The sequence below is a fragment of the Anopheles aquasalis genome, chromosome X (assembly GCF_943734665.1).
Source record: "Anopheles aquasalis chromosome X, idAnoAquaMG_Q_19, whole genome shotgun sequence".
NCBI classification, from domain to species: Eukaryota; Metazoa; Arthropoda; class Insecta; order Diptera; family Culicidae; genus Anopheles; species Anopheles aquasalis.
The window spans coordinates 1652505-1670382 of record NC_064876.1 but is presented as its reverse complement, the minus strand read 5'-3'; the positions used below and the strand labels follow the sequence as shown (position 1 = coordinate 1670382).

General features: G+C 52.0%; 1 protein-coding gene across 1 annotated transcript; it reads left to right on the top strand.

Moving 5' to 3' along the window:
* The first annotated feature begins 1596 nt into the window (after positions 1 to 1596).
* Positions 1597 to 12622, top strand: LOC126573152 (AF4/FMR2 family member lilli). The gene is made up of 3 exons (XM_050233065.1): positions 1597 to 3380; positions 4718 to 7418; positions 11373 to 12622. Exons 2-3 carry the CDS (start codon positions 4769 to 4771, stop codon positions 12347 to 12349), a joined length of 3627 nt encoding a protein of 1208 aa, XP_050089022.1. The 5' UTR covers positions 1597 to 3380; positions 4718 to 4768; the 3' UTR covers positions 12350 to 12622.
* The last annotated feature ends 5256 nt before the right edge of the window (positions 12623 to 17878 follow it).

Genomic DNA, 17878 nt, shown 5'->3' with positions numbered 1-17878 from the left:
AGAAAGGACCCCACCAAAGCATGCCACACAGCGGAAATCGTCCGTGGATCGAATTTTTGTGGAATTTCGAATCCCACATCACGCGTAGTGATCTGGCTGCGTGATTGGACAGGCCCGTGGATAGGGCACTTAAGTACGGTTTCGTTCCCCCCCTCGTTATCTAACGCACAATATATAGCGCAGCAGGGCGCCGAGGGGGGGATTTGGATTTAATGAGTTCCCTACGCAACGAACAAAACCTACTCAGCCACTCGCACGAGCGCTCACGCTGGCCTTGCCTGCATGTATGCGTGTGTTGTCGGGCGGTAAAGGGGTTTCGGCATCGGCAAACGGAGCGGATGCCGGCCGGCATGTGCGGATCTGACCGCCGGCCGGCTTTTTTACTTACTTGTGTGGCTGGTGGGGCACGTAACTGGCACGTAAGAAAGGGGAGGAGGGGGGACATGATTGAGCGTAAAAATTCACGGACACAAGTACAGCGAGCGCGCCGGTGCCAGTGGTTTGGGGGGGGGGGGGGGGGGGCCCAAAACGTTTCGTTCGTTCGTTCGTTCGTTCGTTGGATCATGATCATCCGCCAGCGCCTTCCCTCCGCCAGTCGGCTCCATCATCTGCCGGTGATGGCGCAAGCCAGGTGAGGATGTGCGCATGTGTGTGTGTGAGTGGCCCTGACCACACGAGAGGACGCCTCGTGTCTGGCCATCTACACTGAATAGAGGGTCTGCGCGCTGCCGGTTAACCCGACCACACCGCTTGTACCGGGCCCGGTGATGTTTCTCAAGGCCTTTCCCCCCCCTCCCCTCGGTCCCACCAGCGCGTTGTCTTACGCTCTATCTCGTCTAGCGCGCGCGCTATTTGACTGAATTCTGCGTAGTTCGCCCCTTACACTTTTTTGTTCGAAACTTGGACCATCTTACATAAGCCCACCTAGGGCGTACGCTACTCGCCCGGGGGTTGCGGGGGTGGCAAGGGTATAGGAAAAGCCCACCACGATGCCGCCTAAAAATAGTTTTCTCGGAGAAGAATAAGAGCCCGTGGTTTTTCTTTTTGGGTGGAGTTTTCTTTACCGGTTTCGGTTACTGCGGCATAGTTTCTCACACGCAGTTGTGGCAGGCAGCGCTGTGCTGAGCTGAGCTGAGCTGAGAGAGCGGCCGGCTGCCAGTGAGTGACTGGGAAAGAAGCAGGATGTGAAGGATACGAAGAAGAAGAAGATAACGAAGAAAGGAGGAGGAGGAGCAGGAGAAGAGCGGGGAGAAGGAAGAGCTATGTGTACTGCGTTTGGAAAACGCCCGGCAGCGGAGTGCCAAGTTCACAGTATGTTCGAGCTGAGTGTGAGTGGTCCCGCCCCCCCTGCAATGGCCCCAACATTAACATGGCAAAATTTATGCACCGCACCCCCTTCTCCTCCCATCCTTCGGCGATTGGAAACCGCCCCCCCCCCCCTTTTTACCATAAAATCGACCGAAACGTGGCACTCATCGGCGAGAGAGAGAGCGAGTGGTCTCTCAGGCCGTGGTCACTCATCGCGACTGCTGCGTTGGCTGGGCCCGGCCCGGTTGTTGCTTGGGCGATCAATTAGCGCTGGGCCGGTACCGACGACGGACGTGTTCTCGCTGGCTAGCCTTTTTGTGTGGCCTGAAGGCTGAAGCACCGGTTTCTACTACTGGGATCCCCCCCCCCGACCCCCTTCGAACGTGTCCAGCAGCAGCTGCGCGCATCATCGACGATCACAGCCGGCATCATCAACGGGAAATTGTGTGCTACTAAACAGGACGTGCATCACTAGGCCTTGCGAAAGAGAGAGAGAGAGAGAGAGAGAGAGAGGACACATTCTAGTGGAGAGTCGTAGCAGAAGCAGCATTCATCCCCTTCCCCAATTGTGCAAACTTCAAGTTCCCGCCCTTCGGCGCTTCGAGGGGGGGGCAGGCTGTTTTTGGGGCCGATCGGTGGCCAGTGGCTAGTGTGTGCGGTGTTTGTCTCTGTGCGTCTGAAAAAGATAGAGAGGAAGGAGTGAAGGAAGAGAAGTTAAAGAAAAAGAGAGAGAGGGAGAGCGAGTGTGTGGTGATGATAGTAGTGTCCTCGTTGCCGGCAGTGCTACTAGCGCCCGCGTAAATGTTACCACAGCGAAGGACCACTAGCAGCAGTAGCAGCAGCAGCAGCAGCAGCAGCAGCAGTAGCAGGAGCCGGGTCATGATAGTGGTGTCGTGCGATTCGGCGGTAATGCAGTATAGTAAACTGCGGACAGCAGCAGAGTTTATCCACTAACAGCAGTTTTTGTGACACGTGTCGTCTGGCCACAAGCAACTCCAACCCAACTTGTGGTTGGTGGTGTGTCTGGTGTGTCTACTGGAAACGGTCCCATCCCCGTTTCCACTACTACTACTACTACTACTACCTCGAACGCAGTAGTGTCTTCTGCATCCAGCGAGAGTAACTTTTGTCACTTCGTCAGTCGTAGCGATCGCAGATTGATCACCTTTGCACATCTGCTGCAAAGTGTGGGCGTGTGTGCGCGTGTGTGTGTGCGTGTTTGTTAGTGGCCCTCCAGTAGGGCCGCCAGTGTTTGTACCCAGTGGAAGGGTTGGAAAAGCAAAAAAAAAAACTCGAATTCCGAGCACCAGCAGCAGCAGCAGCAGTAGCAGTGTCCTGCGGGAATTGTGTGCTTGAGTGTGCTCTTGTGTGTGTCTCTGTGTGTTGCGGTTGTTGGAGTGTTGTCTACTATCAAACAATTACGCGTGACGAGTCCTTTTACGTCACACGATCCCTACCGCGCCCCCTCCAGAGCGCCCCCACACTCAACAAAGTCGGAGCCTTGTCCTAGCAAATGTGCCCACTAGCACACTAGCATACTACCTACTACTACCGCGAAAGGTGGTGTGCTTGTGCGCGCGTTCTGCGGTTCACCGAAACTCACTTACCCTACAATCAAACGCGTTCAGCGCGGTGGATCTGGCCGGTTTTTTTTTTTTGTTTTTCCTAGTGCACACTCTGACTAGTGTTTCCATTTGGGTGTGTGCGTTTTGTGTGCGTCTGCGGTGTGTGGTCTAGTGGATTGAGGCGAAGAAAGAACCGGGCGCGGGCACCACCAACCAGCAACCAACCACCCCAGCGCGCGCCAAACCAAATCGCGAGAACAGCCACAAGGCAGAACACGCAGCGCCATTCCGGTAAAATCCCCGCGAGACGCGATACCGCGCACCACCACCCCCCCATATCCATCAATCAACTTTTGTGCCGGAAAGAAAAACCGAAAACTCAAAGGAGAAGAAAACATCGTGGAAAACACAGTGTTCGTGTGTGGTTCCGTGCGTAGCGAGTGTTAAGTTGGGTTGGAGAGAGAGAGAGAGGAACGAGGAGTAGAATCCCGACGTCCGGTTACCCAGGTAAGCGCTCTCTTCTAAGGTTGTAACATAGTCGTGCATTCGCGCCCCGCTAATCTTATTAAAGGATCGTTTGAATGGCTGCACGGCAACGGCGTGTGCTGCTTGTGCTCGCGGTTCTCCGAATCCCCCCCCCCCACCGCCATCCCGGAGTGTGTGAAAGAGAGAGAGAGAGAGAGAGAGAGAGAGAGAGAGAGAGAGAGAGAGAGGAAAAAGCGGGAGGGCAGAAGTTCAGCGATAAGGTCGCAGACAGGAAGATAAACGCGATGGAGAGGAGAGGGAGAGGGAGAGAGAGAGGCGACCTGGGTCTAAAACATGACGGTTGTTCACTCATTCTAGCGTTGCATTAGATTGTGCAATTGTGCACACGACAGAACCCCCCCCCCCCTCCCGCACCCCTTGCTTCCCCTTCTGTCGTCATCCCGTGCCCTGCGGCGGCGCCACGGGCACACCCCCACCACGCTCACGCTCTTCTCCATTTCCGTTTTCATCGCGCGCCCATGTTCCCAGGGGGGGGGGGGGGGGGGGGGTTCAGTGATGAATGACCAACAGACCGCAACCCGTTCTGCCGGCCGGCGTAATCGAATGAATCATTCTCGCTCGCCCGCTCGCTCGCTCGCTCTCACGTACACATGAATGTGCGCGCGCGCACAAGATAATTGGTGTCGGCGGGGCGGTATTGTCGGTCCATACCGGTTTCCCGCGTATGTTTCCCGCGCTTCAATTGAATATTTATGCGAATTCCTTGATTCCCCCTGCCCGCGCGCGCGCGCGCGCGCGTGAGCCCTTTCCCGGAAGTGGTGAGTGATCTTCGCTTCTTTGTTGGAATTTATGTTGGGTTTTGCGCGTGAATTATGTTGGTTAAAGAGGGTGTCTAGCTAGGCGGATGATTTGACAAGGTTCCCGGCTCTCCTCTTCTCCCATCGCCGGCCGCATATCGCATACAAAATCCCGGCCTTTTTTGGGATGGGATATGCGCCCGCCGGGCATGTACGAACTCGCGCCTATGCGCGCGCGCGCACACACCTCGATCACAATCGCGATCCCCCCCTTCTTCCACGCGAGAGAGATAGACTGAGAAAGAGAGGAAAAAGAGTTATAGAGAGGCAAAAAAGAGAGAGAGAGGGTGAGCGAGGCGATGTTGGCGCGCAACATTATCGCCAAGAGAGATCGCGAGCACAGCAACATTGACGCACACATGTTGGGTTGGGTGGGTGGGTGGGTGGGTGGGAGTGGGGTGGTCAAACCGAGCCGACCCAATCTAAAGCCATTACCCATATCGCTCATATGCCCCGTTTTTTTTTTCTTCTTCTTGCTTTTTCGTTTTGCTTTCCTTTCAGCGCGTCGTCACACGCTCCATTGGTAGTACCAGACAGGAGGAAACGGGAAGGATGGCCTCATCGGTAACGGGCATGCAGTCGTCAATGGAAACGTGGGAAGAGATCCCACTGCCCGACATGGACTTTAGCGTGTTCGACCAGCTCAACTCGGTCGACTACACGGACACGGTGGTGAAGGAGGAGCCCGGGACGGGCGGGGCAGTGGATCCCGCCTACGCCAACCTGCTCGAGCTGCACCTGGCTGACCAAAAGCCACAGATACGCCACGATTGCATGTGGTCCGGCGTTTGCGGTGATCAGTCGCATCCGGAAAAGTTCGGCCCGGGTTACATGGGAGGACCGGGCGGTGGTTGCTGCGGTGGATGTGGCCATCATCATCCGGTGCAGCAGCAGCAGCAGCAGCAACAGACCGATGATGCTGATACTGGGGCCGGTGGCCAGAGCAAGCCAAAGGTAGCGGTCATAGTAGCCGGTGGGAGCAGTGGATCCACCATCAACACCACCACCACCACCACCACCACCACTGCTACAGGCAGCAGCAAGCCCAACAACGTGCAACCATTCCGGGCAGCGACGAGTGCAGCGCAGCTGCCGGCCGGTAGCTCACTACTCATTAAACGGCAGCAGCATCATAATCTTCAACAGCAACAGCAACAGCAACAGCAGCAACAGCAACAACAACAGCGCCAAAGTCGTACCCCGTGCGGTGTAGTAGGAGCAACCTCGCAACCAACGCCACCATCGGCAGTGCCACTTCGCCTGCCCTACATCTCGACGCGCACGTTCTTGGAGGAGCGCAAGTACCAGGTGCTCAGTGGTGCAGCGAACCAGCCGCGCCCCGACACACCGCTCAGTCTCGACGATGATCCGCCGGAATTCAAGCATAACCTGGACCTCGTCGCTACGTGCACCATCGGCTCGAACCAGCTGAATCTGCTACCGTCAGGGGATGCCACCACCACCACCACCACCACCGCCAATGCAGCATCCATGAACGGTAACGGGGCCGCCGCATCGTGTGGCAGCAGCAGCCCGTCGAGCTCGTCGGCCAGCAGTCGAGGATTGTCCGCCGGTTACGCGTCCGGCTCGTCGCCGCCGACATTTGCGTGCTGCGGCGGTGTCAGTAGTGGCCACTGCCATACGGCCCAGTGCTACTACCAGTACCTGCAGGACGAGAGCACGTTGCCAGTGGGCGGCGGATATCAGCACCGGCACCGGCACAACAACCACTACTACTACCAGCATCAGCAGCACCAGCAGTACCAGCACCAGCACCAGCACCAGCAGCACCAGGACGTGGACACCGATAGCCTGTTCCAGCGGCCCGACTCACCGGACAGTGGGTGCAGCGATAGTAGCAGCAACCTTTCCCAGCTGTTGCGCGATCTGCGCGACATTGAGGAGCGGGACGCCAGCTCGTTTGCCTCACCGGTGTCGTCCTCCGATCTCGATTACGGCCACTATCAGTACTGTGGTGGTGGTGGTGGTGGTGGTGCGACGAAAAACAACAACAACAGTTACTGCAACCAGCAGAACGGCAGCTGCAGTCGTAGCAGCAGTAGTAGCTGCTGTAGTGGAACCGGTTGCAGCAGTACCACCAATCTCCAAACCTCCACCCTCACGCGCCAGGAACAATCGATGAATGGTGCCGCCGGTGCGTTGCGACAGCGGCAGAGTAAAAAGCTGATGCCGGCCACGGCCGTTGGCGCCTACCGCTACCCGAGACAAACGCACAACTGGGCAACGCACACTAGCAGCAGCAGCAGTAGCAGCAGCAGCAGCCAGCGATTGCTGTACGGTGACTACGATGCGCATGACGAGGAAGAAGAGGCTGACGTCCGTGGGATGTACTACAGTCGGAGTCGCGTTTCCTCCACCTCTTCGGCTGGCGGTGAAGGGGGGGACTACAATGACGAGAACGGCGAGAATGACAACGACCCCGAGGAGGAGGAGGAGGAGGAGGAGGAGGAAAATGAAGGGGTGGATTCCGATTCGGTAGACGACGACGATGACGAGGAAGAGGAGGATGGTGAGAAATCGGGCGATGAAGATCCCACCACCAGCGACAGTGGCACCGACGGCGAGTGTTGTGACGTAAGCAGCAGGCGAGCAGGAGCAGCATCGCTGCAGCAACACCACACCACCCCCCAAGCACCGCGTGCAATTGTCCTGTTTGCCGATGAGGAGCAGCAGCAGCTGCGATATGGTGCGCCCAGCATGGGGCGCCGTGCTGCGGCAGTGGCGGTGGCCGCCCGGATGAATGCCACCAACCATCACCGAGGCCACCCGGTACGAAAGCATAAGAAAAACAGTCGTCATCAGCAGCAAAGGCGACGCCAGCAGCAGCAGCAACAGCAACAGAAGAAGAAGAAGAATTTGTTGGCGGCCGGTCGGTCGAGTAGCAGCAGCGCCAGAGCCACTGCTGCTGTACGGGCTGCAGGAGGCCGAGCACTGCTGCCTAATCAGCAGCAGCAGCAGCAGCAGCAGCAGCAGCAGCCACGCCACGGATCGCTGACCACCGGAAGCTGCGGTGGTGAAGGTGTCTCGTCGTCGTCGTCGTCGTCGTCGTCAACGGGAGCAGCATCGGTGATGCCGCCGTACACTTGCCACCAGACAACGCACGATGGTGACCACAGTTACACCCGGCCCAAGGGTGGCTACAACATGACCGAGCTAGGCGTACAGACGCCCTCCGATTCTGGTGAGTCGTGTTTTTCCTTTTCTTTTTTTCCTTTTCTTTATTCTTTTTACCCGTTCGACGTGTTCTATGTTTTTTTGTTTGTTTCTGTTTGAAGATCGCAATCCTTTTTCGCAATCCTTTTTATTTGATTATTCGCAATGCAATTTTTTTTTTTATTGCGAAGGACGGCACCGGGGGATGACAAAGAATGCACAATGAATGAAACATCCAAAAGCGGGGCCCTGTACGACAATATGGTAGTAATTGAAGCGCCTTGAGTGCGTGCGTGCGCGCGCGAGCGCTTGTGTGTGTCTCACAGAGCGCGAGATAGAGAGAGAGAGAGAGAGAGCGCGTTACGGGACTGGTATTGTGTAGGGTTAGTGAGATGGTTGGGGAGCTCGATCGTTTCGGTGTTTTTTTTTTCCCTCTGACGTCATGGCGCCGAGGCGTGGCTCACTGCTCCGTCCGTTGTTCCGCTTACGCTCCGCTCCCTTGAGCATAGTCTTGGAAGGAAGTGAAAGTCGCTCGGAGCAAGGAATCACATTATTATGCCAGCATCATCGCACATGCGCGCGCGTGCGCGCCCGCACTCGGTACCAGACGGGGAACTCGTACACGGGGCGTGTGGAGCGCGCACATCCTGCCAAACTCCTGCATCCCCCCTTTCACCCGCCCCCCGCTTTCCAACGTGGTTTTCTTATCGACGAGAGCCAGCAGCAGCTCCACGGCACTCGCTGCTGCCTGTCTCTCTCTTTCTCTAGCCATGGCAGGATCGATTAGACGGGGAGTGGATGTGATTTTGCGCCGCGAAAGCTCCACTCTCTGCGACATTTTCACCCCCTCCCCTTCCCCCCCTGCCTTTAAAGTGCGTAATGTTATACACTTGGTGGGGAAAGGAATTATTGCGTCGCCTTCTGGAGAGAGGAGCAGGCATAATGCCAATCGATAGTAACGGAGAGGCTCCTACGCTGTTTCCCGAACCTTCCGCAGGTTCGTAGTAATCAAAAAAAAAAATAGTAAGAGAGGAAAAAAACAAAGGAGGAAACAGGGGAGGGGGTGCCTATGCAGAGGTCAGGGAAGCCACATGCCACTCGAGCATCGCTGGAGGAGGAGAATGGGGTGGACAAAAGAGAGTAAGAAAAGATTCTGTCAGGGTCATTTTGCAGTCGTCTATTCCCTTGGCGCCCTTGCGCTTCGGAATCACGCGAAAGAGAGTCACACGGCAGGAGGAGGGAACGTGTTGGTGCAATGCGCGCCACCAATAGTCTCCAATACACACTCCACGGGGGGGGGGAGGGTTTTTGGAGGAGGAGCGACATCGCTCTGCGGGGAGGGCAAGCAAGCAGTACGATGCAGATGCTGATGCTGATCAGGGCAAGAACATGCCAAGGCGTCCTAGTGTCTGTGTGCGTATAGCGCAGACGATACTGGAGCTTCATCTTTTATCCTTAGCCCGAACATGAAATGATGGGAGATGATCTTTTGTGAGTAATTGTATTTATATATATTTTTATGTAGGATTCTCGGTCGGTTTTGTCGGATTTCTACTGTCGGAACTGCACTGCGCTGGCTGGCGTTTGCTGGCGGAGTCTGTCTGTTGACTCATCGTCCGGTCGTCCTACGAAAAAACGGATTCGGCGGCACACGAAACGAGTGCGACATGAGCGAGTTGGCTGTCGCGCTCACTCTCGCTTCGTTCCATTGTAAGGTGCCGCGTCGTACACGCGCCACGCCAAGGTCACAGCCCTCATTGAGTTCATTGAGCCCGGCTACTATACCTCCCTGTCCCTCCCACCCCCCCCCCCCTCGGATTAGATCTCTCTCTCTCTCTCGGGCCATCGCGCTCTCTCTCTTCTATATCCTTTTTTTTTTTATAAGCCCCATCAACCGGTTCTCGAATGTCCTTCAAAATCATGAGCGCTCCCAGCATAAGATACGCACACATCCACATCAGTACAACACGACCGACACGTGCCATCATCGGTTGGTGGCAGCAAGAAGACGACCTCGACCGCTTCGCTAACTACGCAGGACGCGCGCGCTACCGCGAAGAATAGCGGTTGTTCAGAATGAGTTGCAACGCGCGAGCCCACCCCTCATGGGCGCCATTAATAACGCACCATATTCGTTCCTCCAGCATCTGTACGGCTTTTTTTTTATTTTTTCTAGAACAAGTTTTACAAGAACAGTTTTGCTTGCGGTATCGAAATGTTTCACATCGTAAGGGGAAAGCTTTATTTTGCGCAATCGTCTGAAGTGTCAATCCCACAAAATAAGATTACACAAATCGTTACCTTTTTTGCGCCAAATTAATTCGGCTTGATGCTGTTTCGCGAAACACACAAAACTGCAACCGTGCCTGTACACACAGATGTAAACAATCCTTCTTTTACGTTCAACCTTTTCAACAATTGTGTTGGTTACGCTTTTCCTTTTTTGCGTTACCGTAGCGAAAAAAATGCACATTTGTGTAGCAACATCCTTAAAGGATATTGCACATAGAGAGAGGGATAGAGAGAGAGAGAGAGCTATAAGCTTCGTGCATTCCGTGGCGACGACCTGGGGGGATTTCCCCCGAATACTGTCACTGTTGTCGCGCTTTTGCTGTTCGGGAAATTCTCACGCGCCTCCTTACCACAGAGTCGAGATGGGGCCCGTGCCCGGGACTTCCCAGCGATAGTTTGCGCAATTCTCGAACCAGCCGCGAGCAAAGATATCCGGAATCCGGATGCTAGATGTGCTGTGACCTTGTGAAGTAATGGGAATCGTCGGAATTGATTGAACAAAAAAAAAAAGAGTGAGAGAGAGAGAGAGAGAGAGAGAGAGAGAGAGAGAGAAGGAGAAGGAAGACGGAGGGAATGGAATGTGTGAGAACGGCACCGAATGAAGCCCGCCCCCCCCCCCCCCCCCCCCCTGCGCTCCCCTCGTCGCGCCGCCCACGGGTTCTCAGCCCTAGGTCCATTATTATTCATTTAATTCCAGTTATGCGCCTCGCCGCGTTCTCGGCCCGCTAGCAAATAATATGCTAAAATGCAACATGAAGACGACGACTGTGGCCAGGAGGTGGTGCGCACACCGAGTCGACCTCTGCCACCGGATGCGCGCGGCACAACGACTCGTTCACTTTCGCTTGCCGTCATTGCTGAAGAAGATTCACTTTTTACGCCCCCCCCTTTCCCAATCGCGATCAACATTAATGATTAGATTAATGAGTCGAGAGGGGGGAGTGCGTTTGTCCCCGCGGACCAACAAATCCCGTACACAAAATGTGACTTTTTCTATGAGATTTGTATGCGGGGGTGTTTTGACAGCTGCCGCCGAGCAGCAGCAGCAGCAGCAGTGCGTGGCGGCTGCGGCGGACGATTATGCGTGCGACCTCGAGTTGCTGCTAGGTGTGCGTGTGGCAACGGCTGCAAAACAAAAAGAAAAACATGTTTGATCCGCTACCCCCCCCCCCCCCCCCCCCCCCCAAAAAGAAGGAGGAGAGGCTGGCCTGGCAGTGGAGGAAGAGTGCGTGTGCTGTGTGCGTTGTTGCTATGCGAAATCATCTCTTGTGACGCAAGACAGAGCACAGAGTGGTGTTCTCTCTTCTCTCTCCGCTTAGCTGCGAGCGAACCGCGTTCCGGTAACAGAAAAACCAACAACCTAAAGCACGTGTGCCCCCCCCACCCGTGGGGTGGGGTTTCACGATTTCTTTGAATAGTTGTGTAGGAGCTGCAACAAAAAAAAAAAGGCCAGCAAAGTAATCCTTTCGATTGCTGTTTTTTTTTCTTAATTTTCCATTCTAAGAGGAGGAAATCGATGTCGTCTCGATCGGGGACAAGAATCTGCCGACCAACCCGACGGCACGCGACCGCCGCGCCCGATTTTTGCGATTTCTTTGAATAGTTGTGTAGGAGCTGCAAAAAAAAAAAAAAGGCCAGCAAAGTAATCCTTTCGATTGCTGTTTTTTTTTTCTTAATTTTCCATTCTAAGAGGAGGAAATCGATGTCGTCTCGATCGGGGACAAGAATCTGCCGACCAACCCGACGGCACGCGACCGCCGCGCCCTCCAGTCGACGGTGGCAAGCAAGATCCGGAAGCAGCAGGCCGCACGCAACCATCACCATCACCACGTAGCGGCCGCCGGCTCGTCGCTCGCTGGCGGCTACCATAGCCATGAGCAGCACCAGCAGCAGCAGCAGCAGCACTACGGTGCCGCGGCAGCAGGCGCTGGCGGGTCCCGGTCGGCCGGCGGTGCCAATCTGATGCTGGGCATCTATCCGACGCCCGCCGGATCGACCACAATATCCGGCGCTAACACGCCGCTTGCAACTGCCGGCAGCTTGAGTGCCGCGTCCTCGCCACCGCCAGCTCCTCCTACCAGCGGATCGCGCAAGCGCTCCATCAGTATGCGAGGGGGCCGTGGTGGTGCTGGCATCGGCCCCTCCTCCTCCTCCTCGTCGGCCAAGCGTGCCCGGCTGCAGGGGAAAAAGTCTGGTGTGACAACAGCAGCCGGCAACGGCCGTCATCATCACCATCAACAGCAGCAGCAGCAGCAACACCATCACCATCACCATCACCACCACCACCAGCAGCAGCAGCAGCAGTCGTCGTCGTCGTCGTCGGCGGGGGGTTCCGCTAGTTACTGCGACGAGCTGGAGACGGTGGAGAAGCGCAACCTGCACAACAACATGGAGCGGCAGCGGCGGATCGGGCTGAAGAACCTGTTCGAGGAGCTGAAGCGCCAAATACCGAGCCTGCGGGAGAAGGAGCGGGCACCGAAGGTGAACATACTGCGCGAGGCGGCCATACTGTGCACGCGGCTGAACCGCGAGGCCGAGCAGGTGCAGGAGCTGCGCCAGCGTCAGCAGAAGCTGTACGAGCGTGTCCGCTACCTGCGCGCCTCGATCGCCAACCAGCGCCAACAGCAGCAGCAGCACCAGCAGCAGCCGCCGCTCGACGTCGAGTAAAACTCACGCGAAGAAGCGGTCGGTTACGTACGCGCGAACGAAACGCCCATCATCATCATCGGCAGGCTTCCTGGCTTAGTTTGCGGCAAACTAAAGCTTAACCCGGTAACTACCAACACTCATCTCATATGCATTAGCAAACATCATCACTCCCTTCTATCCTTGGGTGTTTGCGTGTATATGCATGTTTATTTTATTTTTTTTCATTCGTCATTCGCTTTATATACATTTATTAGCAACATACTAGATGACACATCGAACGAGCGAGCGAGAGAGATAGCTTTTTTTGAATTTGTTGGATTTTTGAACTAGGGTGAGATAAAGAACTAAAAGAGTCTTCGATTAGTAGCCCCTCGCCTGCCGAGACTTTTTGAGATCGAACGATAGTGGACAAGGGAGAGAGAGAGAGAGAGAGAGGGGGAAGGGAAACGATAAATACTTTAGGCGATCGGGTAAAAAAATGGCAACAGTTCTTGTTGTGTTTGCTTTGTAATCATTATCCGGGTGATCGTGTGGAACAGTTACAGAATCCTTGCTAGCTGTCCCTGATCATATTAGCTCCAGCGTTACATACTACATATACACAATGCGCATACAAATATTGAAGAAAAAAAAAACACTTGTAAATTGTCGTGCTGCTGCGACACACAGTGACCGCAATATGCATTTTTTGAGAGTAGGCGAGGGGGGGGGGGGGGGTGGGAAGCAGGAGCTATTGATACTATAATGAGGACAAGTCGCTTGCTTGCTACAAGCACGGAGGAAGAAAGGGAAGCATAGACAAGGGAGAGTGAAAGAAGGAGAGGGAGATCGAGGGGAGGTCCTTTCGTTGAAACGGGGAATCGAGCCAGTGATGCCCGCCCGAAGCGGCCGGCCGCCTGTTGTACAAGCTGCTTTTCATCTCGCCATCTGCTTTCTTGATTTCGCAAGTATGCAAGTGCGCCGCATACGCTTGTATGTGTATGGTTGGGGCGGTCTACAATTTGTGCAGCGGAAGTGTGTCGCTCCGGCAAGATCAACCCCCCCCCCCCCCCCCCCATTCCAAGTAAGCTGATGAGTGTAGCGGTAGTGGAATGGAGAGGACGAACATAGCTGCGTGCGGTCGCAGATGGCGAAAAGGAAAGTTAATCGAGACACGGTGATGGGGAGCGAAGCAGTCAGTGCGGGCGCTGTTACTAACAACTCATTCCGTTTCATTCCGGTTTCCTTGTGCCGGTAGCCAGTTGCAGAATGCAGTACGTTCTGTTTTAATGGCTCCTGCAGCAGCTGTGTTGCGTTTTTTTTTTTCGTAAAAGGACCTCCTCTCCCTCTTCTTTTATTACACTCCTTTCTAACCCTTTGGGGTCACACTTATTGTAGAAACTGTCCTAGCGATTGCGAGATTGATTTGTCTAGTGTCGTTTGCTGGACTGTTAGTAGGAGGGAAAAGAAGAAATGCATTTAATGTTGAAGGGCGGTGGGTTTTTTTTTTTGCTGAAAGACGAACTAATGAACCAGTGCTTTACCTACTTATATATTACAATATCATAAATATCAATAATATATGTATATGAGCATGATCTACATTCATATATTGCATCTGTATCAATCTACTGACTATTTAAATGCTCACCTGTGCCTAATCGGGCGAAAGGTGGCTGCTTAACTTCCATTATTAAGGCAAAAAACGAAAGATCATGAACGATATATCCTCGATAGTGTGATGCTGACATATGCAGCATTATCTTTATTATATGCTACCCAACAGTTTGTATTGTCTAGCTTTATCATCTCGGGCGTCTACGGGCGTGCGAGAAATTATTGTATAAAAACAGAAAAACAGTAAGCAAACTGAAACAGATTAGCAATTGTTGACAATTGTTCTATCTGGTAAATAATGTTACAGTGAAGGAAAGTGGGCAGGGAAATTGGCAACTCAAATCTCGTCTCCTAAGGTTGGGTAGAGCTGAGGGAAGCTTTATGGGTGCATCAAACATGTATAATACGGCCCATAGGGCGACAGTGTGCCACCTAGAGCAGCGAGGTGGTGTTGCTACACATAATGTGGCAGATCTGTTGGTTGAGTTGTAGGGCTTGGATCACGAGCCGCCGATTGTAGTAGTTAATAAGTTCTTTTATGTTTTTTTTGAGCAGCACCGAGAGGGAGATCGTTTTAAATTAGTTTCCTAAAAAGCCAAACCATACAAGCACCAGCCGACATAGTAGTGCGAGATCATATATGGTGGAAGGTGCTGAGAAATGAAGAGGAGGAGGAGAAGGAGTAGGAGGAGGAAGGTAAGGTGTAGGTAGTCTTTGGTGGAATTAACGAATTGTTTTTTTTTTAACTGGTTTTTAGTTTTTAATTACAAATCGAATGACATTTGTGTTGTGAATCTACAACAACCAATCCTATTAATGCAAACCTTAGTTCCATACGCGACGATCGCATAGATTATAGGACTCTAGACCCATATTTTGAGTGAAACGTGTTTCGACACATGTTGTGAATGAATATAGAAAGGTGTGAGAGTGCGTGTGCGAGTGAGTGTGTGTGTTGATATTGATACTGATACTGGATGGTTTACTCATTCACCTTTAAACATAGTGTATGTCCACAGCAGTGGGGGGGAAGAATTCCTGATCCGATTTTTAACGGTTTGTTTGTTTGTTTGTTACAGAAAGAAAGAGAGAGAGAGAGTGAGCTAGCGAGAAGTGAAATGGTGGTAAAGGCAAGGGATGTTGGGTGTTAGATTTAGAACTAGATTGAGATAAAACGAAAAAGAAGAGTTAAAGTGTTAGGCGGAAGATCAGGATTCTGTGAGCATTGGCTGATTTGCTTCTTTCGTACTACTTTATTGTAGACTGATCTATTCATTGCGGTTTTCCATTCTGTTTTTTTATAATTCAATGTGTTCAAGTGTCGCGTTTTTTGTTTTTCCTGTTCTTCTGTTTTTCTTTTCGCTGACAAATCCATTGGATAACTGTTTGCATTGTTTGATCTGTTATTTTGAAATCGGTTTTTTTTTGCTTTGTACACTGTTATGTTTCACAACTCGCATTTTGGCGCCCTGTGGTGGAACTTCCGTTTCCCATAGATCAGCGATAGATAGAGAAAGAATGAACGAGAGAGAGAGAGAGAGAGTGAGAGAGAGAAGGAGAGAGAAAGAGATCATCATGCAACTACCATAGTAAGAAGGTTTAATTTTGGAAACCGCGATCATTGCCGATGGTTGATAAATGCTGTTGCTTTGTGGATCCATCTTCTACCTCGCCATCGTGGGTTTTTGGCACGTCCATCATGGCTAAACCACAAAAACTACAGTCAGATTGCAGCTCGGGCCACAGACAAACACAAACACACACACGCAGTAACACAAATGTGTGTTGCAAATTGTACGACTGCAGTAAACAAGAGTTTGCATGGAGTAGCAGGATCGACATGGGATAGTTTTCGATTAGTTGGAAAGCATCCTAAGTGCACCGTGGCCAAAACTTTACATACTTACTAACATCGAAGAGGAGGAGAGTTGTGTTGTGTTCAGCTGGTTTACTTTATCACATAGTCTTCGTAATGCAGCTCGTAAGATTTGAACCTATTGTCATTTTTAGCTAACCCTATGTTCTCCTTTTGTGTATAAGATCTGTATGTGCGGGCTCGCGTATGTGTGTGTGTTTGTGTGTCCGTGTGAATGAATGTGTGTGTGTGTGTGTGTGTGTGTGTGTGTGTGTGTGTGTGTGTGTGTGTCAACACCACTTCAACCCGTCTTTAGTCTAGGCTGACCTTGGCCACCTTTTTGAATTAGTGGTATTAACATTAAAACATGGGATTTTTGCATTAAGTGATTTCTTCATTTTAATTCAACATTATTTCAACAAAATATGCGTTACATCGAAATCAGAAAGGTAGAAGAAAATGTCGGGGAGAGAGAGAGAGAGGAGAGAGAGAAAGCAAGAAATGGTAAAAAGCTTACTGCTTGACTCCGTTCCCACATATGCGCATGCGCGAGTCACTAGGAGTTGATGTTCCACATACATACATACATACATACAGACACACCAGCACACCTTCAAACATGTGTCCCAGACATACGTCTTCGCCGCAATTGTTGTTGAAGCACCGCGCGCCTCCCGTCGTCCTGCCGAAGGACTAAGACTCAAACACAAACTGAACGGCTATCCATAGTACATGTATGTTGAAAGTGTGAACATGTGTGTGCAAAGCGCCGGGGGGAGGGGGGGGGCGTACGTACGGCGGCATTTAGCATTATTTCGCTCCCATCCACTGTATGAGTTCCTCTCGCCCGTCGCCCGCTGTTTGTCCTATTGTCTTGCACATTCTACTATTCGATTGAATTTTCCGTTTATCCCTTAAGTTTAGGGCTAATTCAATTAGCGTTTAAGCAACCGTAGCCGTAATCAGTTGAACACTATTAACGTGTAGCTAGACAGTAGCTCTTATTAGTCTTTTAGGGTCGTATGTAGCTCGATCGGTAGGAGAGGCAGTGGGAGTAGGCATAGCAGTGATAGGAAGAGGAGGGAGATGCATCTAGAGGACGGTTTATCGGTTTTTTTTTTCAACGCGAAAGGAAGATGAAAAGTGTGCTAGATAAAGCGGGAGAAAAGAGAGGAAAGGGCGGAGCGGGGAAGCTAGAGAGAGAGAGAGAGAGAAACGCATGCATGCACCACGTGAGTTTGTAAGATTGAGTAACGCATTTTGAAATAAAACAAAAAGCAAAAACAATAGACCACAACAAGGAAACCGTGCGTTCTCGGTGTGTAGCGGGGGAGGGGGGGGGGGGGGAGGGTTGAAATGTAATGCACAAGCGAAAGCGAAAGAAAAGGACAAAACAAAACAGGAAAGGAAAGCAAAGAGAGACCACCTCGTGCCGGCCCCCAGGCCGGCTGTGTTTTCTGTGGTTCTGTTTAATCCGAAATTGTACCAGGTACCGAAGGTAAGTTCAACCCCCTTCCCCTCCTCCTCCCTACCCTAGTTGCTGAGGGGGGGGGACGCATATGTATTTAATTTTGTTTTGTGACACAATTTTTAAACATTTTTCCCTGACTGCTGACCCTTTCAAGAATATTGTGTAAAAACTACTGGAGCGATCGATTTGAAATTTTTAACAGATAATCTTTACACTCTTTGCCGGGTCTTTGCTCCGTCGAGATTTCATGAAAATTGTTCATACTTTTTTTTAAACAAATCTTTAAAGGCCGTGTGTTTAGGCAAAATCGCAAAAAGCATCTCTTTTGCATCTTTAAAAATCTGCCATAAATCGGAAAAAATGGAATATCATTAAAAACTCTCCGAGGCTACCTAGAGAAACTCATAATCTTTCAAACGAGTATCGATCTGTGTTTTTCCGATGACGCATTACGCAGCTACGATGGGCACCGGGAAGCAGTATCTTTTCGAAGACACGACCGCCTAAATGTGACTGCCATGAATGAAGTTTTTCATAAATCTGCCCCAAAATAGAGCTAAACATTCTTGAAAAGTGCTTATTTGTTATGCCATTGATTTGAAAAAATAAAGTGAAATGGTTCCTT

Bases quoted from the DNA above. Each gene is read 5' to 3' on its own strand.
- LOC126573152 (XM_050233065.1), top strand. From the start codon at position 4,769: ATGGCCTCATCGGTAACGGGCATGCAGTCGTCAATGGAAACGTGGGAA. The intron at 7,419-11,372 runs GTGAGTCGTGTT...TTCCATTCTAAG, and splicing joins ACAGACGCCCTCCGATTCTG to AGGAGGAAATCGATGTCGTC.